The sequence below is a fragment of the Pleurodeles waltl genome, chromosome 12 (genome assembly GCF_031143425.1).
Source record: "Pleurodeles waltl isolate 20211129_DDA chromosome 12, aPleWal1.hap1.20221129, whole genome shotgun sequence".
Taxonomy (NCBI): domain Eukaryota; kingdom Metazoa; phylum Chordata; class Amphibia; order Caudata; family Salamandridae; genus Pleurodeles; species Pleurodeles waltl.
Genome location: NC_090451.1, coordinates 686,193,618 through 686,220,455, shown reverse-complemented (window position 1 = coordinate 686,220,455; position 26,838 = coordinate 686,193,618). Strand labels below are relative to the sequence as shown.

At 45.9% G+C, this 26,838-nt stretch overlaps 1 protein-coding gene across 1 annotated transcript; it reads left to right on the top strand.

Moving 5' to 3' along the window:
- The first annotated feature begins 2,401 nt into the window (after positions 1-2,401).
- Positions 2,402-24,176, top strand: RANGRF (RAN guanine nucleotide release factor). The gene is made up of 6 exons (XM_069218715.1): positions 2,402-2,569; positions 5,436-5,660; positions 8,609-8,725; positions 18,112-18,274; positions 18,983-19,077; positions 23,705-24,176. The coding sequence occupies exons 2-6, from the start codon at positions 5,578-5,580 to the stop codon at positions 23,838-23,840; spliced, it is 594 nt and encodes a 197-aa protein (XP_069074816.1). The 5' UTR covers positions 2,402-2,569; positions 5,436-5,577; the 3' UTR covers positions 23,841-24,176.
- The last annotated feature ends 2,662 nt before the right edge of the window (positions 24,177-26,838 follow it).

The window sequence follows — 26,838 nt, the reverse complement described above, 5'->3', positions numbered from 1 at the left end:
CAGCTTTAAGCTTGGCAGCATGGAGCTAAATTCATCAAAATTGACCATTCATATCTGACGTTGGATTGCATGAACATTGTAAAAGAGGCAAAGTGGCAGTCCAACAAAAACAAAATCTACTCAGTCAGTCAAATGGCATCCATTCCAGGACAACCCTGTAATAAAATGCTCTCTTTTACATGCCTCCTGTTGCCATGGATGCACCTTATACTTACACATGACATACAGTTCTCTTTCCGCTCACACCCACAGTGCGCTCAGTTCTCAGATCTTGAAGTGGTGTCCAGTTTAGAATACCCTGTGTTACTGCTCCTGTGTACGAATGATGGCTTTATCTATGCAGGGTAGCCTGCTGGTTCCCTTGCTTGTCAGCATGACTCACTTGATCATTTCACAATACTGAGTCACTTTCTTGGGGAAGTTTTGGATCTTGCCTGGGAGTCTGGTGGACAGGTTTGACAAGCCTGTTCGTGGAGCATGAGCTTCAGCGGAGCAGGGCTGTGACAGCAGCCTTGCTTGAGGTCGTAGAATACTGGGCAGTGATCAGCATGCCAGACCTACACATTGGCAGTTTTGGCCCACCAGATCAGATGCAGACAGGTGCTTGGTCACATCCGTGCAAGGCCTTCAGTGGGTGATTTGCCTTGGCAGCGCAGCTTCTGGGGCAGATCAGGGTTTAGTTCTAATGTCAGGCATTAGTCTTTCAGGAACAGCTCCACATGACAATTGGAACTGCTTGGAAGGCAGCACACAATACAGGGTGCTCCTAACTTCACTCAACGTGGCAGTCTGCTTCTTCTGGGTGCTTCTTATTTTGCGAACATGCTGGGTTGCTCCTCATGAACAAATTAGCCTCCTGCAGGGTCAGGCACCCACCATCTCTTTCACAGCAGGTAAGCAGAATTCTAGGCACTACGTAGATCTTGGTCTCCTACCACAAAAAATGCAAACCTTAGGTAATGTCCCCCATTTCTGAGAGACTGTCATGCAGACACCAGCCCTGGTTGTAGCATTTTTTTCAATACTCTGTGGAACACCCCCTTCTTTGATGAAGAAGAACTTGGAACTTGAACAAACTTGGGTGGTTTTGGTCCCACTTGTAGACTAATTTTCAAGACGGGGATATGGATCCAGTGTCTAAGGCTTTGGAAGAGGTTTGGGTTGGTTCCTTTCAAATGTAATTTTCTTACCTTTTGTCAAACCAAACATTTGTGCAGGATGGTGGATCTCACAGCAGGTGGCAATCATATTGGCTCCAAGTAGGAGTATCTATAACAGGGCACATTGAAAGGTACTCCCTGTATTAAGCAGGGGCGTAACTGGGGCCCCCTGCTGTCCCCATGGTGCGAGGGGTGGCCCAGGCTTATCTGTACTGGAGGGGACCACCTCAACCCCCTACTGATTGCAGGGGGGCTTTTCACGTTTTGATATGCCATTGGTCTTCAGCCTTGCTGAAGCAATATTCAGTGGCAGACAAAAGATGGGTCCATTGAGAAACTTTCAAAGCTCAAACAAGAGAAACTGCTGTCCTACCACCATTAAAATTACTATTTACAGGATGAACTAATCAGCAGGACTTTGCTAACAAGAGCCTCACTGAATTTCTAAGGGTAGCCTTACCTCCATCCTCGCTCATTTCAGTGTTTGGATCTCCAACCACAAGAATACAGTCAATACACTTCCATTGTCTGGGTAAGCTGTATCCCGTCTCCATCGTATGCCATGCTAAACAAGAGGGTATCCAAAATAGATCCCACCAGTACCAATAATAAGACTGTCACTCATACACAGTTTTGCTGCTACACGTAAACCGCACATATGTGCACTCGGAATGTAAGTGCAAAGGTTCAGGGCAGTGGTTCCTAACCTTTTGACGCCTGTGGACCCCCACTTTAACATTACTGGCCCACTTATGCCAATATAACGATACATAATCTAAAGTTAATCGGAAACACATGATGCATACAGTTGACTAAGTCTAAATGTAAAATAAGGTATAGAATAATGCGACCACACGTAAATATTATACACATTACAGGTTTACATGTCTTAAGCAGAAACTAAAAGAAGATGCCACTGTGTCATCAATTGTGCAGTTTTAAGGGCAGGGTATCCTGGAATAACAACTACTCAGAACTTGCATGGGTTGGCCATTATTTGAAAGTGAAATGTATCCCAAGTACATGTTTCTGCTTAAGTGAGGTAGTTTCTCGCTTACTAAGAGGGGTGAGAATAACTGGACGCTCACAACCAATCAGAAGACGGAAACGGTGGCTGGAAAGTTCATTGGTTGAAAAAGTGCACTAGTGTTGCGATTGGTTGGGGGTTTGCTTATTATGGGTCTGGTCTCCAACTATTGGCTGGTTAAAAAACATGGCCAGCTACTCATTGGCTGCAAGACAAAGCCGTGTACAGGCATCGCTGACAGCAGCTGCTAAACTGCCCACGCTGTCAGGGAATGCCAGGCTCGTGTGATGCGAATGTACAGATGTCAACTCTACCGGAAGTCGCCCTGGGCTTGTTGGCACTGGTGGCCAGGCCGTGTGAGTGTACGAGGCGGAAACGCTCTGTAAGTCTGGGCTGGTGAGGAGCTCCCGTGACGCATTACGTAGCCGCAAGCCACCCGTGCTCTACTTCTGTGCGTGTGACGTAAACACGTCTGGCTCCCGAGGCTGTGTTATTTCCGGTTTGATATTAAATGGCCGGGCTCCAGCATCTGGACTCCGGATCCAGACCCGCTCACGCTCTGTGGATCCCGGTGCTTGCATTGGTGAACGTTCCCATTGAATATCATTTTTGGAAAAATACATGTACTTGGTAGTCCACAATATTTAGGTGCCCCCGTGTTGTCCTGGTCCACGCACCCCGCCATCTGCTGTGCCACTGCACTGGAATAGGTTGGGAATGATCACTGAATGCCAGATCTGGGCTGGGCACACCCCACAGTGACCATTCCCGTTACAGGGGAAGTGCTCTGTCTTGTCATCAGAAGCATTGCTGTGCCAGTTGTGGCTGCCTGGAAACTGGAATCAGGAGTAATCATTTTAATCCCATCCTGCTTTTTGGCCAAATTGCGTTGTCTTGGTCAATAGCTTTCCGAACTTGATACTCTGCTTCTTTTTTTTGGCAAGGTTGGGGGTACTTAGAAGCAGTTTAAAAGCTGCTAGCAAGTGTATCGTTCATCACATCGCCTTGTATATCATATGCGAGAAAGGGGCAATGCCCAATTCTGTGTTGTATCCGCTAAAATATAATACAGTAGAAAATGTGTATACTTTGGAGCAAGTAGTAGTGTGTTGCACTTTCTGGTTCTTCTTTTAAAAAAATGTTTTGATTTTGAACAAATCATACTCCTTTGTCTTTGCTAGTTAATCTGACAGTATGTGAGCACAGGCATCATGGGAAAAATTACTACCAAAGGCATTTCAAATACATCGTTGAAACATCCAGGGCTCTTTAACAGAAGGCTGCTTGATCTACACTTCTATAGCTAAAAGTCCTCCAACCCTGCATTGTGTAAGACTCCTTCCTGTGTTGCTGCCCTTCCCTCTCAGTCTCTCACAGGCATCTCTTTTGCAGCTTAAATAAGGCTGAAAGAGAGAAATGTACATTCTGCTCGAGTGTGCTGAGTTTGTAGCTCCAGTCCCCTTCTCTTTTGAGTGGCAAAAAGTGGGACATTTGCCATCCTTCGGCAACTTTGTGTGGGCAGTGGTACAAACGATACCTGCAGAAAGCGGGGTTGGCAAAAGCAATTCTTGCCCCAGGGTAGTAGTAAGTGATATTTAAATAACCATGTGTGTATGCGTGTATATATATATATATATATATATATATATATATTCTCTGCCCCTCCCCCTCCCCCTCCCCCTCCCCCCACCTGCCCCTCCCCCCACCTGCCCCTCCCCCTCCCTCCACCTGCCCCCCTCCCCCTCCCCCTCCCCCTCCCCCTCCCCCTCCCCCTCCCCCTCCACCTCCCCCTCCCTCCACCTCCCCCTCCCCCTCCCTCCACCTCCCCCTCCCTCCACCTCCCCCTCCCTCCACCTGCCCCTCCCTCCACCTGCCCCTCCCTCCACCTGTCCCTCCCTCCACCTGTCCCTCCCTCCACCTGTCCCTCCCTCCACCTGTCCCTCCCTCCACCTGTATTTCACCTTCACGCTATTGTTTTCATGCTGAACCAGGTACAAACCTCATGAGTACTATTAAAATCTGTTCTCATTTGGAGGATAAAAACAACAATTACAACATAACAGATTTCAGGGACTTGTGGTCATTTTTTTATTCCATCATAAAATCAGGGCTACAGGTCCCGCAATGCACAAAGATAAACAATGAACTAGATGAGCTTCTTATGTGGTGGCGCAGGAAACTAAAGAGTTGTGAGTAATAGTTTTATTCCCTCCCTATAAGTAGGGGCAGTGGACTTAAAACCCTCAGCATGCATAGTTTTCTTGACTTAAAAAAAATCGTGCTGATGGTGCCACTGAAGGCATTAGTAATTTTGTATGCTACCACCAGCCTAAAGAGAACCAGAACAACAATACCAGAATGCAGTAGGTTGGAAACGGAGAACGCAGAACAGGACCACCGCTTCTTTGGTAAAATGGAGTCATCAGATTACTTTAGTATAATGAGCAGTATATGTGAGTGCAAGCTTTTTCTGCGTCGAGCAGCTTGTAGTCTGCCTCGAACATCTTATCCGTGTTCTCTCATACTCGTGGAAGCGGAGGAACATAAGCAGTGAACAGTTTAATGGAGTGCCCAAAGTTACATTTCTCTCCACATACTTTGTTAGTAATACTAAGCAATTGTACCTGCCTGTGCTGGCGAGGAATTAACCCCTCTTACTATTATTCCAGTTGACTTAAGGTTACGTTGGACGCACTTACAATGTCACAGGGCCCTTATAATGTAACTTATTAGAAGTTATTGATGTTCAGAACTACTTTGGAACCTCCTAACAGGGAGATTGAGATAAAATAATAGGTATGGGGTGTCTTTGATTTCACCATTTACTACAATGGAGTGGAGACAGTTTTATAAGGGAGAAGGCTATAATAGCTTCATGTTTCACTTAAAAATCTTAATTCTCCAAATAACTCAGGGGCTTTGGTATGTATGGGCACTGACCAATTAGTCATCTTTAGGTGTGCCAGCAGATTTTCAAACCTGTAGAACCAAAACGTTACCTTTGGTTGATCTGCGACAACTTTGAAAATGTATTGCAAGGAAATGTGAATGTGCTACAAGACTATTTGGATGATGTTAGTAAGCCTGAAGTGAATTGCCAGGATTGTACACAGTCTCTAGTGTGGTGTTATCTTCTATATTCATTTAGGGTAGACAATGTGAAAAAATGATAATCTATCTTTTTACTCCGTAATCTTGACGGTTGCCATGTACACTTTGTAACTCGTAATTGTTTTATGTCATTACAGATGGGCGCCCACTAAAGTTAGCCATCTGAAAGAGAATGTAGAAGGTGTGTCTAGAACCACTGAGGACATTCTTCAAGAGCTTACTCCAAACTGAAGGGTCTGTGGCAGAAGGTTTAGTTCCATACGTACCAGCAGCAGCGGGATGGAGAACGGCGAGGCTCTGGAGCACATGCTCTTTGGAGGTGCCTTCTCTGCATTACTCCCTCCAGATTTCCAGGACGTGAGGTACAGACTTCCGGATTGTTAATTGGTCTGCTTGTAGACAAAGTGATGCTAAAAGGCACATGCTTTTTAAAAAATTTGTGCTGCAGTTTTTGATACATAAAAACAATTGACTTTGCAATTTCTGTAATCAGCACTGTGACATCTCAGTTCTTGAGGCATTAATAGGCACTGTGGTAGGTGCAGTCCATGTGGAATTATTAGGAGGCATAGCTGGAAGACGCATGTAAAGGTGCTTCTGGTAGCTGCAGTGCATGCTGAAAGCATTCAGAAGCATAGCTTTTTCCTGGTAGCTGCACCGCATGCTGAAAGCATTGAGAGGCATGTATAGCTCGCTGCTGATAGCTGCACGCATGCTGAAATAATTTAGAGGCATGTATAGCTTGCTGCTGATAGCTGCATGCATGCTAAAAGCATTTAGTGGCATGTATAGCTCCCTGCTGATAGCTGCACGCATGCTGAAAGCATTTAGTGGCATAGCTAGCTGCAACACTCCTTGCTGGACACATGTGGGGCATCATTACGACCCTGGCGGCCGGCGGTAAGCTGGCGGTAACACCGCCAACAGGCTGGCGTTGTTTCACTAGCTATTATGGCCATGGCGCAATAGCCAGCCCCTCCAACATACTGCCAGGTGGTCATAACCCCCAAGCACCGCTGCCCTGGGGATTATGAGTCCCCGACCGCCAGTCTGGCCATGGAAAGGCTGGCGGTAAGGGGCACTCGGAGTGCCCCTGGGGGCTACTGCACTGCCCATGCACTTGGCATGGGCAGTGCAGGGGCCCCCAGGCAGAGCCCCATCGCGCATTTAACTGCCTGAATTTCGGGCAGTGATATGCCCAACGGGTGCTACTGCACCCGCTGCACATCAACATTGCCTCCGGCTCTATTACTAGCCGGCTGCAGTGTTGATGTGACTTTTCCACTGGGCCAGCGGAAAAGTCAAAATAGGGAGCCAGAGATACTGCAGCCAAGACCACCAAAGTTGTAATGAGGGCCTTAGACTTGCTGCTGGTAGTATTTCTGCATGCTGAAAGCATTTAGAAGCATGTCTAGCTTGTTGATGATAGCTGCACTGCATGCTGAAAGCATTTAGAGACATAGCCAACTGCGACACTGCTTGGTGGAAGCATTTAGACATTCCGCTAGTAGCTGCAGTGCATGCTTGAAGCGTTTAGAGGCATAACTTCCTGCAACTTCCACCCCCACCAGAAGCATTTTGGCATACTTCTGGTCGCTGTGCTTGCTGCTGGAAGCATGTATAACAGTGCTTCCTGAAAATTTTATAATCACAACCCAATTTATAGAATGACATATGTTTGCGACCCACCTACCTTTATGGATATGAGGGAAGGACATTTTTTAATATAACTAAAATATCGTGGGGCAGTGCATTATTATTTACAGACAATGCCACTTCCATTGAAATGGGCACTAAAGTTGCACAGTTTTATTGATGTCATTAAGTTTCTGTTAATATTTATCATCTGTGCATCACCAAGTGAAGTGTCTTTATTTGTTTTGATGCTATTAAAATCTCAGTTGCCAGCACACTTCAGAATTAAAAAAAAGTGCTTCAGTTTTGCTTTCCTGACTGCTGAATGCATGCAATTCATTTACAGGCATTACATTTTACGTGTTGCAAGACAACAACATCCTGCAGCCTCCTTTCACATTCTCTGCACTCTTAATTTAAAAAGAGAATTAAAAACTAAGCTTTTTAGGTCTTCTGGACTCAGTCGAACCCAACTGGGACCACCTGCCTTGCCCGCCTCATTATCCCAGAAGGGACTGAGATCCTATACCTTACCTCCACACCCAAGTAAGGCCCATTCACTGGTGAATGTCATTGGACACTTGTTATGATCGAACATAGACCCAACCCACTGTCTCTGTTGGACCGGATATGAGGCTAATCTATTGACAGTTTGGGCTATGGGGTGTCCGTTAAATGGCGTGTTAGTGCGGTTCAAAATAATTACATTTAAAACATTTCGACCCTTGGATTTTGCTGCAGTGGTGAATGATGGCCATGCCTATGTTTCTGTCATTGTTGTTATTGGCAACGTGACGGCCATCATGGAAGAGTTAGGCGTAGTGGGTCACAGGTAGTTTGTAAACCAGGCCTCAGAGAAAACTCGAGTTGCTTGAAGGCTTTTCCCCATAGCTGCTGTTACTGCTCTTACAATCGAGAGGTAGTGCATTTGCCTGCGTGTTGGGTTTATGTGGCCTGATTCCTGCTCTTTTATAATTTCTGGGTCACTGGCATCCCTGCTCATGTGGTTATGACGTAGACCACTATTGGTCCTTGTGTCACGGATGCAGAGTGAATGTCGCTGATGGTAGTTCTGTTTAGGCATCTTGGTATGTAACATGATTGTCTCTAAGGTGCTTGGTCAGAAAGCTTAATAGCTTACATACCTGATAAAGAGCTTAATTTGTGACTTTTGTTTTGTTCCAATCCCCAGAGACCTCACATATTACCTTTCAAAGTTTGGTACATGGAGTATCATTGGTTTTGGTAATAACGCCTGTTGATTGAGATGCCATACTGCCAGTATTACAAAAAGGGCGCTATATGAAAGCAAGTTTAAAAGAATCCACTAGCTCGTCCCTTAGTTCTGGTGACTTTGCAGCTCTGCAAACATGCCCAGAGGTTGGTTCCAGGTTCTGTCAAGGGCTAGTGTGTAAGCTTGTATTAAGGTGCATGCTCGTCTAGAGTTTGAAGTCTGCCTTTCAAGTTTGGGTTCGAACTGGTGTGAAGGGTTTGTGGGTGAGCTTGTATCAACAGTCTGGGGATGGTGAGCACATATCATGAGCCTTTGGGGAAAGTATTCTGTCATAGGTTTGCTGTTGACATGCTCTCATGTTTGTTAGCATTTTGGAAAAGATGTATGCACCTATTGAGGTGTGTTAAGTTCATTTTGTTCTATTCTCTTCTCTATCTTAAGTGAACTTCGTGAGATACCCGACAACCAGGAGGTCTTTGCTCACCGCCACATGGACCAGAGCATCATTGTGGAACTGCTGGAGTACCAGGAGGCAGTGGTAGATGCCAACGCTGCCAGGTGAGTAAACAAATGTGGTGGAGCAACATAAAAATAAATGAGGGGCCCAAATCTTAAAGAAAGTTAAAACAGTGCACCTGCGGGAAATCTGCCGGGCAATTTCATATTCACCTTCTGTACACCCCGTATTTTTCCCTGTCCTGTGAAACGTTTTGCCCCTGCACCTATCAGGAGTTAATTTCGAAACTTTTACAGATTGGAGAGGGTTTGTTTTGATACCCCCAGACTTTTTAGTTTATGAGTGTACACAGACTCGCTGAAAATTAAAGTCCTGGAACAACTGCTTCCATTTTACCCCCAACCTTGATTTTCTGAAAGGTGACAAAATCAGAGACTTTCTAGGATCCAAACTCAGAGATGATATTATCAGAACTTTGATACATTGAGAACCCTGCCATAATTTGTCACCTGACTGTATGGCAGCAAAAGGGGCAAGTGATTCTTTTTTCCCTGTGACCGGTATATTTCTGTTTTGTAATAAGATTCTCACCAGTGCTCCCTGAATCCTCTAAGTAGTGAAAATTACAAATGAGTTTAATGGTAATGTGCGCAGATACTAATTCAGAATTCAGACCAGTAGCTGTTATGGGGAGATTAGAAGAATGTACTCATTGGTGCAATCTTTTTTCCCCTGGAAAATAGTCTTTAGAAAACCGAAATACTTCTAAACATATTGACCGCATAAAAACTCTTTGAGGGGCGTGGCCAAGATGGCGGCGTGAGAGGACGTGTCCGTCCGAGCTCTGCCGCCCTGGCCCAGAATATCGTCGAGCGGCCCAGCAGGGGGACGCCCTGAGGCCCTCCGAGGCGGCGGGCGCTGCAGCGGTCTGGTGGTCGCCCAGCGGAGACTGAGCGGCGCACGGCGGTGCTCTCAGCGAGCAAAGAGCGGCCAGCCCTGATTCGCGCCCGGGGCCGCGGAGCAGCTTGGGCGGCGGCCTGGGCCGCGAGGTGGGCCCTGCTCCGGCGGCTTCCTGGGTCGTGGGCCGGAGCCCCAGAAGGATGGCGCTGGGACCCGCGAGCGGTCGGGACCGTAGTGGGGGCGCCCTGTTTATCGGACTTGGGGGGTCGGAGGGGAGTTCCCCCCTCCCCAGTTGGTCTCTCCAGGACAGTGGAGAGGCCTGGAAGTGTGGGCAGAGATAAGAGAGGCCGCCGCTTTGCCCCGAGGTCACTGTAATCACTCGCAAGGTGGAGAAGTAAGTGCGGACCCCGAGTGATGGTGCGGACGCTACAGAGACGCGTCGATTGGTAAGAGGAGGCTCCAAATTGCAACGCCAGGCGCAATCTTTGATACGTCAGCTTCTGGTGATTCAGTCCCAGACGGAGCTTGTGGGGAGACCCAGGAGGGTGACCCAGCTAACTGTGACCGCACGCGCGTGCCATGGCGGCGTCCAAATCCAAGCGGGAGCGATCAGTCAGAGAAATGTTGACGGGGGCCCGCCTGGCATCGGGTGGTGTGGCTGAGGATCCACCGGCGACAAAATCCCTAGAGGGGCGGACGGAGATGGACCCGGATGAGAGCTCCCCGGTCACAAAGGGCTTTTTAACCTCCCTGTTTGACTCGCTCCGGAATGACATCCAGGAGCTTCGTAGGGTCATTTCTCAGGAGGTGAAGGAGCTGCGAGGAGAGGTTACCTCCCTGGGAGAGCGAGTTGCGCAGATGGAAGACGGCGAGATTTCTCGAGGTGAGGAGGTGGCGGGCCTGCAACAGGAGGTCGTCCGCCTCCGAGAGCAGCAGGACCTCCTCCAGATAGCGGTTGAGGATTTGGAAAATCGCTCAAGGAGACATAATATTCGCATCAGAGGGGCCCCGGTGGGGGCGGAGGAGGACGACGACGACATTGGGGACTACGTGGTGGGCCTGTTTCGCTCACTGCTGGGCCCGGATGAGACCCAGGAGATAGTCTTGGATAGAGTTCATCGTGTGGGCCGCGCTGGTGGCCCTGGAGACTGCCCCCGGACATCCTAGCTTGTGTCCACAACTTTGGGCTTAAAGAGAATATCCTTGGGCTTGCAATCTTCAGCAGGTACTTTTTAGAGGACATGAGCTCCAATTATTCCACGACCTCTCTGCGGACCTTGCAGAGGCGGAGAGAATTTAATCCCATTACAGAGCACCTGCGGGCGCACAAGGTGTCTTACTCCTGGGGCCACCCGTTCCGCCTAGTCTTCTGGTGGGAGGAACAGCTCCGGCAAGTGAGATCCACATCGGAAGCAAATTGGATCCTGGGCTTGGAGGAGCGTTGCCAGGACGCGAGCGAGAAAGCGAGCTTGCCTGGTGGGGAACGCCCACGTTGGCGGCGGAAGGAGAAAAGAAGGAAACTGCAGCGTCCTGCGGCTTCGCTGCTGAGGTCGGAGAGGGAATCCATTCTGAACAGCGTGGCCGCCGGAACTCATGCCTAGAGGAGGGGAGATCGGAGAGGCCCGAACTGCGGATGGCCGCGATGCTTATGGCCTGCTGGCCGCTGAAGAGGGTCGGGGCGGCGGGGGCGATGGACCTGGTTCGCCAAACATGAACGGTTGTACTGCCCTGTGGAGACTTTTCCTCGTGAAGATGGATGTGCGAGGACTTCTTGGTTGTGAGCACCTGTTGTGCGCATTTTTTGAATGTTGGTGGGTTTCCCTGCAATGCTGGCTTTTGTGTGGAGATATTCTCAGGCTCTGGCGTTTGAGGTGGTTGATGATCTGGCCTGGGGGGTGGTCTTCCCGTGAGGTCTCTCCCTTCTTGATTACTGCTTCCATTTTAGGGTATGACTATTAAATGTACAAGCTTGAATGTCCGTGGGCTCAATAATCCAACGAAGAGGCTAGCCATCCTGTCCGCCTTAGAGAGGTCGGGGAGTCTCATATGGCTGCTGCCGGAGACGCATCTCGTCCAAAAGGAAATTCATTGCATGCGCTCTAAGTGGTTCCCTAGGCAGTTTTGGTCTTCGGCATCATCGAAGCATGCAGGGGTTGCGATACTATTAGCGTGCTCATTCCCCGGGGAAGTGGTGACAAAACTGCATGAGGTGCAAGGTAGGCTTCTGGCCATGAGAATGAGGTTGGGGGCTTTTTCTTTTACTATTGCTTCCTTATATGCGCCTAATACCCAGCAAGAAGTCTTCCTAAAACAGGCTTTGACCCAGCTGCTGCAATCTCCGGACAGTGCCATCCTGGTGGGGGGCGATTTTAACCTGGTGATGGATAGTGACTTGGACCGCTCAGGTCACCGTTATGGGCAGACGGGGTCGTCGTCAGTGGCTGGGTGAGTGCGGCCTGGAGGATGTGTGGAGGAGGGCACACCCCACGCTAAGGGACTATTCCTTTTACTCGGCAGCGACTAAGACATACGCTAGGCGTGACCTTTTCTTGGCCTCGCAAGAGTTCCTTCCCCGAGTTAGGGAATCAGCGATTGAGCCTCAAGACTTGTCGGATCACGCTCCGGTTACTGTTGAGGTTGTTATGAGTATGGAGCGGGTGGGGGCATCGGGGTGGCGATTCAGAGACTCAATGCTGCAGAACGGTGCAACAGTAGAGGCGATTCGTAGTGCAATAATAGACTACCTTAGCTTGAATGATGATGGGAGCACATGCTTGGCGACGCTGTGGGAGGCACTGAAGGCTGTGGTGAGAGGCGAGGTGGTGTCGCTGTCCGCCAGGGATAATAAAGCAAGGAGACTGTTGAGAGAGGATTTAGAACAGAGAGTGATGGTACTGGAGCATTCACATAAACATACCGGTGCTCCAAGAGTCTGGCGTGAGCTTGAGAAAGTAAGGAAGCAGTTGAAGAGGTTGGATTGGGACAGGGCAGAGAATGCAGTAGCGCCTTAAGCATAAGTATTATATAGGAAGTAATAGATGTGGGAAGCTATTGGCACAACGGCTACAAGCGCAGCGCGTGGCGTCAATGATAAAAATGGTTTGTTCTCCCTCAGGAGCGGAAGCGCGCACGAGCGATCAAATTGCGGAGGCGTTTGCGGAATTCTATTGGGGACTATATGGGGCTGAGGATCCGGGTAATGTAGCTCCTGAGGCCTTCGTAGAGGGTTTAGCAATTACTTCTTTGGCCGAGAGAGAGGCGACTACATTAGATCAACTTATAAGGGCGGAAGAGGTCATATCAGCAATTGCACATTTGCAGGTCGGGAAGTCACCTGGCCCGATGATTTCTCAGCACTTTTCTGTAAGACCTTCTGAATGGAACTTGTACCGATATTAGTGCGGCTTTTTAATTCCTTTCGACAGACGGGTGCTCTCACGGCTAGTATGCTGGATGCCACTATTGAGGTTATTCCTAAGCCGGGGAAGGATCCCGAGGAATGCGCGTCCTATAGGCCGATCTCCCTCTTGAATATCGAAGCCAAATTGTTCACTGGAATACTGGCACACCGTCTCAATTATTATATGCCGGGCCTTGTGGATACCGATCAAGCAGGATTTATACCGCACAGGCAGTGTAGTGATAATACCAAGCGATTACTCCATCTATTGGATAAAACAGATCGCTCACGCAGGGAGGTGCTCTTCCTTTCTATTGATGGCGAAAAGGCGTTCGATAGAGTCCATTGGCCATACCTGTTCAGGGTGCTTGAGCGCTTTGGGTTGGGCCCGGGTTTTATGGCATGGATCCGTTGTATCAACCAGGCGCCTCGGGCGGCGGTCCGGGTCAATGGGATGCTCTCTTTGCCGTTCTCAATTCAACTAGGGACCCAGCAGGGGTGTCCGCTTTCGCCGCTCCTGTTTGTGCTCTATATGGAGCCCATGGCGCAGCGGCTACGGGATAACCCTCAGATCACGGGCGTGAAGTTTGGGGGCGATGAGCAAATCATTTCATTGTATGCGGATGATGTGATTCCTACCCTGGCTGAACCTGCGACCTCACTGCCCGCACTAATGGGGATACTAGATGGATTTGGCTGGGTTTCGGGATTCCGGATGAATATGCTAAAGTCGCAGGCCATGAGCAGGTTCATCAGTGCAGAGCATGAAAGAGATCTGAAGGCCCTATTCCATTTTACATGGTCTTCCTCGAAACTCTCGTATTTGGGGGTTGATTTAGCACCTTCTGTTGCTCGTACGGCGACGCTGAATTACACGAAACTGACCCGGGAGGTGCAGCGCAATCTAGAGACCTGGGGGAGACTTAAACTGTCTTGGTTGGGCAGGGTGGCGGCGGTGAAGATGACCATCCTTCTGCGTTCTGTATGTGTTTCAGGCACTTCCGGTGGCGCCCCCGCCACAAACGATTGCAACCCTTCAAACGGCGGTTCTGAGATTCATTTGGGAGGGAAGGGCAGCGCGGCTTCCACGTCGGGTGTTGTATCGCCCCAAGAAGGTGGGAGGACTGGCGGTCCCCTGCCTTTTACGATACTTTCAGGCAGCACAATTGCGTTTTCTATTAGAATGGAGTCGCCCGTCTTCCGAGAAACATTGGTGCTTCATGGACCAAGCGTTGGCGGGCTCCCATATATGGAAGGAGCCCTGGCTCCGGCGCCGCCATAGAGCAGCGCAGGCTGTACGCATCCCCGGTCACAGAAGTAACGAGGGTGTGGGATGTGGTGGCTAGCAGATTGGGGCTGACGACGTTCCCATCCCCAATGACCCCCCTGGGTGCGAACCCTGATTTTGGACCGGGCCTGCAGTGGGAAGCACTGCGCCGTTGGTACGAAGGGGGCTGCAAAAGGGTTGGATATTTTTTCGACGAGCAGGGGATGATCTCCTTTGACCAGATGAGGGAGACATATGGCTTAACAGAGGCGGACAGGATGATGTATTATCAAATACGACACTGGGCCATGTTGCCAGCTAATAGAGCATTAATAGATAGGCCGTTAACACCGTTTGAAAAATGGATCCTAGTGAAAAAGGACGATAAGCGGGTGATCTCGGAGCTTTACGGTCTCTTACGGGGAGGCCCGTCCGCCTAAGACTAAGGGTCAGCTGCGGTGGGAGAGGGAACTGGAAAGGGAATTGTCTGATGAGGAGTGGGAGGGCATCTTCTACAGGACACATCATACGGCTTACAATGCGGCAGGTACAGAGACCGCCTATAAGGTGGCCTCCTATTGGTACTACACCCCAGCAAGGATTCAGGCTTGGGATCCGACTAAGTCCAGCTTCTGTTGTAGGTACTTGCAAAGGAAGATGTCCCTGAAGCTTGCTTTGCCAATTAACAGGCTCCATAGATCGCGCTACTTGACTCAAAAATATGCTGGATCTCTTCTGAAGGAAAAGAGACAGAATTGTTACATAATGCTGGATTGTGAAATCATCGGGGAACGATCACAGAATAAGATCTTTTGTTAAATGAACATGCCATAAGAATGCTTTTTAAACCACTGATTCTAGTAAATCAATCTGTTTGCTCTCTAGAAAAGAGTTATTTTTCTGGAACTAGAAGAAAGATGGTTCAGGAATACATTTGTTAATTTTGCTTACAGAGATCACTATTCTGGAACCTAAGCGAGCCTCACCAAGGCTGACAGGTAGAAACAAATAATTTATCAAACTCTGAGAGCAACAACCTAAACTGTATGATTGTGATATATACCAGTGCTTAATTTGTGCTTGTTGATTCCGGTACGAAGCACCGGCTCCTATTTTTGAGGGCCGGCGCTTATTTTTCTGCGTCAAGCATGTACTGCGAGGAAAAGGCACATATGGGAAAGATGGAGGAAGAGAAAAACGAAAAAGCGTCACGAAGGGAGAAAGCATAAAGCTGCAAGAGTGAGCTGAAGGGCTGAGAAAGACTGTAAATGGATTGAAGAGGCCCCAAAAGGCTTCAGGATTACGCTGCCTCAATGTTCCGTGTTCACACATTTAATTGCAGGAGCCGCGTGTTCAAGACGAGGGCTTTGAGCACTGGCACATTTATATTTACAAATAAAGCACTGATTTACACCAATCTGAGTAAATGAGTATGCTAGAACCATTTTAAGTAATGTTGGTGAGTTCAGAAAGAATGCTTGTAATATATCGTCTGGCTCGTTATTTTGAACGTTCTATAAGCTCAACAAAAAGCATGGCTTACCCAGCCTCACTGCAGAATATATGTTCCGAGTGTCCAACACGGATGTAAGAAAATGTAAAATATATGAAAAGTAAATGCACCTTAAGGCAGACATCTCTACTCTTCTGGCTCTTAACTCCAGTAGAAAAATTCAACGTAATCATTCATTTAAATTCTCGTAATCCAATTTTGTTCCAAGAGGTTACATTCAAAATGCATTCAGCACTGATGGCTATTTGGAAGGATGCATTTTCAACATTTGGGATCCAATGTATCTTGTAAATTTCAATTCTAGCTTAATCCGATATTAATGATAGAGTCTCTCTGATCTGACAACAATATGGGGTCCATTATATAGTTCGGCCACAAGAGAACTCCAGTTTCAAAAACGTACATAATACTCTGGCCTTTGTGGTGAACAATATTTCAACACATTAAGCTCAAGGATGTCTTTCCAATTTGTTGGCTGTAAATCCCTCTTGAGCCCCGTTGCTTGTGTTAGTTTTTTTCACGGCCAAAATTTCTGGCTACTAAATGGCCTAATGGAATAATGCTTTGTCAACGCTGAACAAAAATGACTTTAGGACAATTAACTTCCGATTTCTGCTGAAATGCTTAAGTGTATTTTTAGAAATGTAGGCAATATATATGATAGATCTGCCAATTCGAATTGATAGTGCTACCACTCTCTCTAGGCTGTACTCCGCACTCACTGGGGTACCCTGCAGAAACCTTTTGTGTGATGGTACAGATGCACATCTATCAAACGGTTTCCAATTGCTTTATGATCAAGCCTATTTGATATGAGATATTTTATAAATTATAATTGATATGTAGAATATCTGTAGTTAAAAGAAATTTGTACATGATATCATCCGTAACACTCAATTTGGAGATCCCTGGCCTTATGAAGGCTTTCTAATGTCGAGCCAGCAGGCGGTGTGGCTGCACAAAGCTATTGGGGGCTTACTAACTCCTTACAGGGGCTTTCACTCCGTCCATTGCGTACAGTTAGTAGCTTTATTCTCACTCTTGTTTGTATTCTTCTTATTCAGTGGTTTTCCAAGTCCCGTCGTGTTATTCTTGTGTTTATCCCTCCTCCCCTTCACCATATCTCTGATTGGCTGGCTCCTATCTACTCACTTCTAGGGGGCTTTTTTGAGCTTTCCACTAGAGTGCATGAGGTTTCCAGGTCTCTCCCTCTTGTACTTCTCCCACTGCCAAATACCTGCCCCCTCCCCTGTGCCCCATGTTGCAGCTGCCCTCATTTTTGCAAGCACTCTTTTGTGTGCTTCTCCCCGTGATTAACTCCCTGCCCCCACACTGTGTATTTATTCGCTTGTATGCTTCCCCGCCCACCCCAGCGTTACTCTCCTTTGTGTTCAGGTTCTCCCACCCTTTTCTCCCGCCCTCTTCTCCCGCCCTCTTCTCCCGCCCTTTTCTCCCGCCCTCTCCCTCTTGTACTTCTCCCACTGCCAAATACCTGCCCCCTCCCCTGTGCCCCATGTTGCTGCTGCCCTCATTTTTGCAAGCACTCTTTTGTGTGCTTCTCCCCGTAATTAACTCCCTGCCCCCACACTGTGTATTTATTCGCTCGTATGCTTCCCCGCCCACCCCAGCGTTACTCTCCTTTGTGTTCAGGTTCTTCCACCCTTTTCTCCCGCCCTTTTCTCCCGCCACCCACGCCTCTGATGCACCCCAAGCCCACATTTGTTGACATTTATCTATGGGGGTGGTGGGAAGACCAGGCAGTAAACTGCTGTACAGCATCACCCAAAGGTATTGGCAAAGCCAGTGGGTCCCAAAGGGGAGACTTATTAGCTTTGTCAATGCTCCTCTTTTAATTGTACAGCAGGTGAGGGATCTTTTGCTTGTTAAAACTGGCTCCATTAAGAAATTAAGAAAAAATGCTGCGTTGTTTTTGGCAGAGGAATTATGTTGGATGGCTTTTACAAAGGGACGTCTGTAAACAAAAACAGTTTATTTACGCTTCAATGCTCCTGCAGAGTGACCCATATGATTGCTTTATTTTTTATACTGCATTCCCATAGGTTTCCATAAATGAAAAAGGGTCTGCAGGACTGGTGGTGTGGCAGAATCTTTAACATTTTTATCACTATTTATATTTATTATGAATCACTTCATGTTTTTCAACATTTTACACACTTTGTTTTGTTATGTTAAAGTGCTAGCACATATTTTAAAGCCCTTCCAACTAAGGAGAATCCTTTAATTTTCTGTAATCAACTGGCATGACATTCAGCGTACTTGCTGACTTGGCAAGCTGCTCATCTAGTTTATTGGCTAAAGCCACTAACTAGAAAGGTTTGGGGCTTAGAAGATGGGTGTGTGCTCTAGCAACAGCTTGCAGATGTTGTAACATCACATCTGTTTCCAGGTACCATTTTGAAGACATTGCCTCGGCCAATGATGCTGGTGGCCAGGAGAGGTCGGAAGTGCTGAGTGTTGAGCCCATTTCCGGAGAGCAGCTGATGCTTGCTGAATGCCCCAGTGCCTGGTTCCTGACTGGAAGGCAGCTGGTGTCAAAGTTTAACGAAGAGGTAGGCCTCTCTCCTCATTTTGGGAAGACATCACATGAGTGTGCCAGCAGTTTAGCAGCTGATTAAATTTGGGTGTGGTGTCTGGGGTACAGTGTTGATGACCCCATTGCATTGCAGTTTGTAGAACAGTTCGTTTTTGTGAGTGTCCCCTGGAACGCTCTGGGAGACAGATTGCAAGCTGCAAATCAGTACATAGCAGGTCAGGGTTTTAAGGGAGATAGATAAGGGGAACAGCTGTTGATGGCATTGAAAACTAAAATCAGCAGCACCTACAAAGGCCTGTTTTTGGAAGGCATGCAGTGGCATGCCTATATACGTTTTACAGGGTTTTTGTTGTGAACAAGTTCATTCAAGAATTGTTGATGCACACTGGGATGGGGAAGGCCAAAGCATTTGCTGGATAAATAGTTGATTTTATTAAGTATCAGTGCTGGCATTTCTTTGGTGGAAGGTTAACAATATAGAGTTAATTCTCAATTTGTGTGCTCCACTAGAGAGACAGAACACAGATTGGGCATTCACTACAAACTGCAGCCCTTCCTTCAGCAGCCCCCACAGTACTTGGAGAAGAGAGCTGGCACACAGATGCACCAGCCTCTTACTTGGCTTTAAGATCCGGGGTGAACCAAAAAATCAGATTTACATCGAATTGCAGATTATGTAGAATCCTCTAATACTTTATTAACTAAGTTTGTGATCCTTTTCCAGGCCAGAAACACAGTGAATATTTACATGTGCCTCTTCCGTCTGCCGCAGTTTGCCACAGAGGTCCTCCTTACTTTCAATGATCCAGTAGTGATTAAGTGAGTCAATACACCTTTATTTTCACTGAAGAAATATGTTTATGTTCCTGTTTGGCCCCAATGTTTTTTCTGGCTTGTTACCTGTAAGTAGTGTTTTGGCATACAGTATATTTTTTTCACTTTTCAGCTAACTTCTGTCAAGTTCAACACGCGTTTGGCCTTGGCCAAGCACTCATTTTTCTAACTAAACTATCATGTCCTGACTTCAGAAGGGCAAAAGATCAGCCAGTCTAGCTTTCTGAGCAAGCAGGACTAAGTCCTTTTCTGTAGTATCTGTATCTCTTTTCTGCACTTCGTGCTGACTGTACTTTCAGGGCTTGTCTCTTTCCCGCATATTTCCTTGCTGTCTCGCTTTGTATCGCTGTTTTGTGTACTTGTGTACACTCTGACACACGGAGGTTCCAGTAAAGAAAGGAGAGATGCACATATTTTAATTAATCTGAACTACTGCCGGTTCCTCAATGTGCATTGCATTCCATACTGTCTGTTGTTCTCTGTGTTACTACAACCAACCATAAGTATATTATGAGTGCCTGTCCAGCCTGATCTGCTATGCCACATCTTCTCTGAAAGTGAACACGTCAACACCAGATACGTTCCAACCTAGTTGGGCCTCATCAATGAGTCGTGCAGCACAGTGATATCAGGGCTCTGCTCTCGGTATGAAAATCCGAGGATAGGGACACTGGAACACATCATCCTGAGCATCCAAAGCAGTTGAGTGGTACTGCATCATGATCCTAACTCCTAGGAGACTCCTCCCCCCATTGGGGGTTTCTTTTTCGCCCAGTTCCAGAAAGACAAAGAAAAAACCTGGGCATCTCCAGCTTGAGGCCCATGAGATCCAAGATCAATATTACAATTCAGAGGTGTCCTGGAAAGGCGCATCCTCCAAAGGAGGATAAATGCTTCGTACAACTCCTCCTAGGGATTCAACCCAATCATAGTTCTAGGATGCATACTCTGAATCACTTTAGAATCTTTCTTAGAGTATCCAGTCACACTTTTTCAGTAGATATAACCAGAAGATCCTGGTTAGGTGAGAGTCAAAGGTTAGTATGTGCTGTTCTTTACTCCCCAGACTAGGATTTAGGAAGTATTTGAAACTCCACACATTGTGCTTAGAAGCCTCCTATACTTTTGGTCCACTGCCAATATTTAGTTTACGTTTCTTTATTGGTTTCCAAGCATTGTGCACATACTCAACAAAAGCAATAAAATTCCACGAGCAATCCCATATAAATACTGTGTGTATTGATTTTATGACAGACTAGGTGTGCATTCTGCTTACATTTAAAAAAATTCCACATTGATGTATGTGAGGAGTGGATTTTTTAAGGGTGCCAACACCTATCACTGTTATTTATATTCCATCAAACATTGTTTCATCCTATATTGGGCATAATACAGAGTATGCATTTCAGAAAGTGGATTGTCCCTTGCGGAGTCTGCCTTCCGACGGGGTTCGAGTTCAGATAATGTCAAATCCCACGGGGATGTGGCTGCAACTTTTCTCTGTCCTGAATCCTGCCTTCTGATTTCAGATTGATCAGTAGCTCATTCCTCTAAGACTTTGTCTTCAGCATAGGGGGGTACGGATTGCTGTCAGAGCATAGTTATGCTTCTTTTAGCGAGTGTTAACAGTAACTCAGTTAACTTTGTCATTTTGTTTCCTCTTTACTACATGATAACTATCACCAATACACACAGTTGTGTATTTGGGGTAATACCTAAATAGATTAATACCAATATTCGCTATATTGCTGTTGGTGAAAAATTCTGAAACTTGATGCAAGACCCCCGTGGGTAAGAACGTGCCAGTTTTGATTGTCCATTTATGGCTAAAGCACTGTTTGCTTATAAGTTTATATGAATATTGTGTTTCTAGATACTATTGTGCAATTTGAGTAAATATTTGATCACTGAAACTCTTAGCAGGATTCTTTCAAGTATCTGGTCCACCTTTCATTAAAAAAAAGTACAAACCTCTGGAATAGCATCAGTTGACTTGCATATCTCATCAACAATCTTATGCAGTTACTATATCAGTGATTTGTTAATGATTCACAACTCCATCCATAGCCTTGGTACCACTAGATGAGGCAAACAGGAAGATTTTTAGAACCTCATACATGACAGCTTCCAGATCCTCCGCCAAGTCTAATACATTTGGGAGTCTGCTCAGGGATTTGTAGATGAGCTCCCCAGAGACAAGAGACGAGGCTTGCAGGAGGCAGTTAGTGTCTAACTAGGACATCAGGGCATTGGTGGATTGTTCCAGTCGTACAGCATTACAGTACTGCCAGTTACTTTCAATACATTTTTCTTTATGGCTCAGTCTAAAATCTGATATGCACCAAACTGTCATGACATGTCTGTTAACCATTAACGCCCCGTTTGGATCGCGATCCATCTACATTAGATGAAAGTGAAAGCAGCCCGGCTGAAGACTGTGGATTTTGAGAAGGGGGAGTTTCCTAGATCACATTTGAGATCCTCCGCAAAGTGTTTCAATGGATTTAGCAGCCTTTTTGGTTTTATCTATTGGCCCGCGTTTCTCCCATGCTGACTAACGTCAGTGCTGAGGGAGTGCACAGAGTATTTTATTTCTCATAGCGAAAGTACTCCTTGTTCTAAACGGCTAGTTACTCAAAGCCAGCAACTGTCTGGAGCTGCACGCCAGTAACCAAAATGTTACTCTTTTGCCAGTATGAAAGATTCAGTATCTCTGATTCTTGAACTGGTAAAATGTTATCCTTTGGAGACAAGACAATTTTCCATCTACAGGAAATGCTTCTTTCTTCATTTAAAGCCCCATCCAATGGCAAGTCGGATTCCGTCTCTCTTCTGCTAGAAGTATTTTTGCATCTTCATTATGCTCCATGTGAGATTTCACACAAGGCCTCGTTAGTAGTGCTTAAAGAATCAGCTTTGCTGGCTTTTTGAGAGGTGGAATGAGCAATTGACTTTGTAGGTAGCACCTCTTTCATAATTTCAGTGGCAAAGGATTTCTCATTGGCCCTTAGGAAAGTCTACCTTAATGGGTCTGCTTTTGGGCACTTCCACAAATCAGATCAGATTTTAAAAGCTTTTCTTAAAAGGTCCCTCTGTAATTGCTGTCACTGCTATTAGTCTGGTTAATAAAATTGAATCCTTGTGCTGTTGGAATCTAGTGCAGCATTTCATAGGAGCAAGGTTGTTTTGAGGACACTTCCATAAGGAACACTACATGATTATCAGCTCCAAAGTTAAATTATCTTTTTTGCCTGTGGCACTCTCTCCCCTTCTGGCCGCCCTCTTTTTCCTTATTCAGCAACAGGCTGTATTTGCAACTTCCAGCTGAAATCTGCCACTCAGTGCTGCTGGTGGTGATGTAGGGTCTTACGCCGCAACCTGAATATGCCAGACCTGACACCCATCGTCCGTCCAAAAATTGCTTTCATTGTTCTTTCCAAATCAGTCCTTGCCAGCTTAGAAGGCTCACCACACTCTAAATGCGAAAAGGGTTCTCCAGTATTACATATACAAAGATAAAATATTAGAAAACAAGAAAAAAAAAATATTTACTGTTGGCAAGCTCAAAACAATCTGTAGCCTGTTGGATTTTTTCACATATTGTATGATGCTGCCAAACAGCCATTCAGCCACCGTGAGGGAATACTAGAGCCTGGTGTTAAGGAGAACAGGTGATTACTCACGGGGACTTTTCATAGAAGGGCTGCAGTAAAGTTTACAGGCGCTTACCTGGTCATCTCCTCATACATCTGCAAAGCGTTGTTATGTAGACTTGCGCCCAGCGACATTGATAGAGATGTGCAGCTTTTATATTCATTGTAAAATCCTACGATGATATACAAGGATTACGCATAAGTAGTTTTTTCCTTCTTATTCATATGATGCAGTGTGTACCCATCATACAGGATAACCAGTACAGTACAGCTGTGTATGCAGACAGGAATCAGGTTTACTAGTACTGTGACAGTGTGCAGAGCCAGTATATACAGGAGTATACACTATCCAGATACATGGGTAACAGGACTAAAGTGCTGCATGAGCTTAAAACAGGGGATTGGCAGTTTTATATATGCTTAGAGCAAAGTAATAGCAGTGCATTGGGATCGTTGAGATTTAGGATTGCTGGTTCACTCTTAAACTGGGGTGTAAGGGGACAAAAGAATTGTCATCAGGCAGCTTTTCAGAACAGCCAATACTTAAGGCACTAACTAGCCGAAGGAAAATATACCAGCAGCGTTCCGCAGGGCAGTTATCCTGTAATGGATGTTCCAGATCAGCAGAACTGCTCTGAATAGATTTCAGCTTGGTTGTTGAATGCAAGTGTCTTAGCCTGTGATGTTTTTTCTTTGCATTTTGATAATTGCTGGTTAGTGTTTACAATGGGAGAAATTGAAACAACGTAGCGGAATGCAGAGGATAAACCAACACTGGATGAAGTACAAATGCCTGACATGCGGTAGCGGACGATCTGTGGTGTTAGTGGAGGCGGCGCTTTCCATCTCCCTGTTGATGCCGTGTGGTTATTTGGTCACTTAAGTAGTCCATGCAAAAACTAACCCAGATACCAAGGAGTCAGTGATGTTAACTTTATTCAATTTTTTTGGTCCCTCAGCCCATCAAGCAGCAGTGCTGAAAGACTGCGTCCTGATGTGCGTTCAGTCCCGGATCAGATGTCTGCCTGGAGCCTGGAACACTTCAAAACCCTTATGCAGACCCTACGACTCCGAGACACTGGTGTCTTTGGGTAGAGGCCCTCCAAGACCCACCTGCCGGAACTGCTCTGTGTTCTGCAGCTGCTTGTGTTAAAGTTGACAGCAGGGAAACTGCACAAAAGCTACAAGATGTGCCCAGGAATACTTTCTGCAGGGAAGGATCAACCATAGCTAACTGGGGGTGTTGGACTGTGATGTCTCTTAGCACATGGACTATGAAGAGGCATTGGACTCAGCAAAAACAAATCACCAGGTAAAGCAGGCTCAGGAGCTATAAATGCGACATATAGACGCCAGGGTGATGATAATCACCAACTACATATTGAACTTGGAGAAAATAATTGAAAACCCTAATAAACAGCATATTTTCTATTTCTAACTCCTGCAGCTTTTTTCCATTGGTCTAGCCTTTCGTTTGTAAGGTCGCTTGAGTGTTAAGATCCGCCTGAATGTCATGTCTCGTTATTTTATTTTTTCCATTGTGGATCAGAGGGGTTGCGTTCTGAGATCACATTTCTTTTGGTACAGAGCATGGGTGATTGTGTGGCTGCATTTATTGTGGCAGGGCTGTGTATAAAGTATAGAAGCATTTCACTGTCTACATAAAATTGAAATTGAATTATTAAAGCCTGATTGTAGGATTTGGAGGGGTGTGTGTGTGTGTGTGTCCCTGTCAAGGTTTACATGAGCAGCAACACCCGCTACCATATATATCCCTTTTTCACATCACTAGTTAGTGTGACAAAATTCTATGTAACCATTCATCTAACCAAATGCTTCTGTTCACTTCGTCTCTCTGATGGACAACTTGGGGTCGCCAGATGTGGCCATCACATTTGCCCTGGACTGGAGAGGTGAATCTATGTGGTTGATCGGTGAAGGATAGTTTTGTCCTGTAATCAGAGTTGACAATCCATAAAATGCTCTGACGAAATTACTATTGTGTTGATTGCATCCCTGCTCCAGGAGATGGTGGAAATGGAGTGGTGAGATAGTTATTTGTGTCGAGTGCCTGGTGCAGTGGTCTCCGGGAGTTAAAAGGATCATTAAGCAGAATGCTATTGTTGTGTGTTGGTACCATTCCCCACTGCAAGACCCAGACCCACTGGTGGAATTGTGGGACCATGGGTATCTAGTGCAAAGTCTGTTGTTTTAGCTGGCAGAAAGACTTGGAGAAATGCCCAGATGTGAAGTAGAGGTGGGCCTTGCTGAATGTTGGCAGGTAATTTGTTGGGCTTAAGGAGAAAGAAGTCAACTTACCCCAAGTTGAAAAAATATGCTGCAGTTGATTCTTCAGTGAAACTGTGGTAGGATTTTATTTTGCTTATACTATATTCATAGCAGAATAGAGGTAAAATTAGATATTACCTGCTTACTGCTGACCACAGATGGTCTATTGTTCCATCAGATGATCCAACACTTCCATGTATATATTAAAGAGCAAAGGTAACAGTGACAAGCCTTTGTGCACAAAACTGGCAAGTTGCAGAAAGGTGACCTGTAGGTTATTATTGGGCAATTAGTGACCTCAGGATCACTATTCCACTAGAAATCAGTAGAGGGGATTAGTAGTAGCACTCAGAAAGTGGACTGGGTAGAAAGTAGCGTTGGGGGTTGAAAGGCCACTGCCAGTTGTGTAGTGACCTTTACAAGGAATTTTACCTCAGTGATGGGTCTCTGTTTCAGCAGACCAGAGTGTTACATTTTCAATTCTTTGGAATAGGTAGATTTTGGTTAATTTTCTAGGATGGCAGAAAAATCTTATAGAAAAGAGAGATGGGTTGACATGATGATGTGAGGGATGTTTTGTTTTGTTCCCCAGTTTTGTAGGGCACCAAGACACACTAATGAAAGTGCATTACTGGTGATACGTTAAAGAGAGTTGGAGGAGGCAAATTTATTTGTGCTGATGGGTCGAGCTTTCATAGGATCTAAAATATTTATTTGTTTGATTTGATGCAGTTAAAGAGCAGAAGATTTCTCCCGTAAACTGTGATTTTATCTCGAAGCATGTGGATGGGTGCCGATAAGACAAGAAGGGTTTTGTTTGGCACTTGTGACAGAGTGCATTTGTACAGCACATTCTCACAAAACTCCCTACCAGTGGAAGAAGGATCTTAAAAAGTTGGTCATTGGAAGTGTGCAGGGGAGAAACAATGTTGGTTAAAGGTGAGTTACAGGTTGGAGAAAGAGGTTCAGATGCCGGAAAGTTGGTTCCAATGGACGTTGAAGCTTCATGATAGAATTTCTCAGGCTAGCGATAAAGTCAGGGCAATAGTGTCATCTTGCCGGTAACAGCAAATTACTTGGAACCCAGTTGCCTACACTAGCAGGTGAGATTTCAGTATTAAATCTCAAAGTTTCACATTTGCTTTTTGGGTACTTAAAGCCTTCTGTCGTTCATTTTAGACTGCAAGTTGTACCTCTGGACTAATGCTGATATTTTGGTGTCATTTCATCCTCTCCTTTTAAAGATCATATCCTTTAAAAAATGATATCCAGTTGCATCTAAATGATCCACCCACACTTACGCCATATACCTCAACTGATCATCAAAAGCATAAAAGCGTACCCCCACCCTAAAAATATCTAAATCAGCCCTACCTTAGGGGAATCTAGATCTATCCTCCCTTAAGAACATCTAAAAAGTGGCTACTCTAAGACAATATAAATCAACCCGTCTAAGAATACCTACCTCATCATAAGTACCTCTAAATCAGCCATATACTATGAACTTCTGACTCTACTCTTTCCGAAGAGCATCTAGAACAACCCTCGTATACATTGGTTAAGTCAGAAAAGTTAAACTAACGGTGCTGAAAATATTTCAGTACAAAGCAGAAGACCAAGTGAGTGTTAATGTTTTTGGGAAAAGCAACCAAAATAATTATCTACACCTGTTAAAGGGCACCATTTAGGAAAGGAGTTAGAATGGATAGTAATCTCTCTAGATAAAGTCTTTGTCCTGCACTGTTCACTTCAGGACTATAGTTTTCCAAAGCAGTTTATTCTCGGCCAACACTTGCTAGTACTA

Bases quoted from the DNA above. Each gene is read 5' to 3' on its own strand.
- RANGRF (XM_069218715.1), top strand. From the start codon at position 5,578: ATGGAGAACGGCGAGGCTCTGGAGCACATGCTCTTTGGAGGTGCCTTC. The intron at 5,661-8,608 runs GTACAGACTTCC...CTCTATCTTAAG, and splicing joins CCAGATTTCCAGGACGTGAG to TGAACTTCGTGAGATACCCG. The intron at 19,078-23,704 runs GTGAGTCAATAC...TTGGTCCCTCAG, and splicing joins AATGATCCAGTAGTGATTAA to CCCATCAAGCAGCAGTGCTG.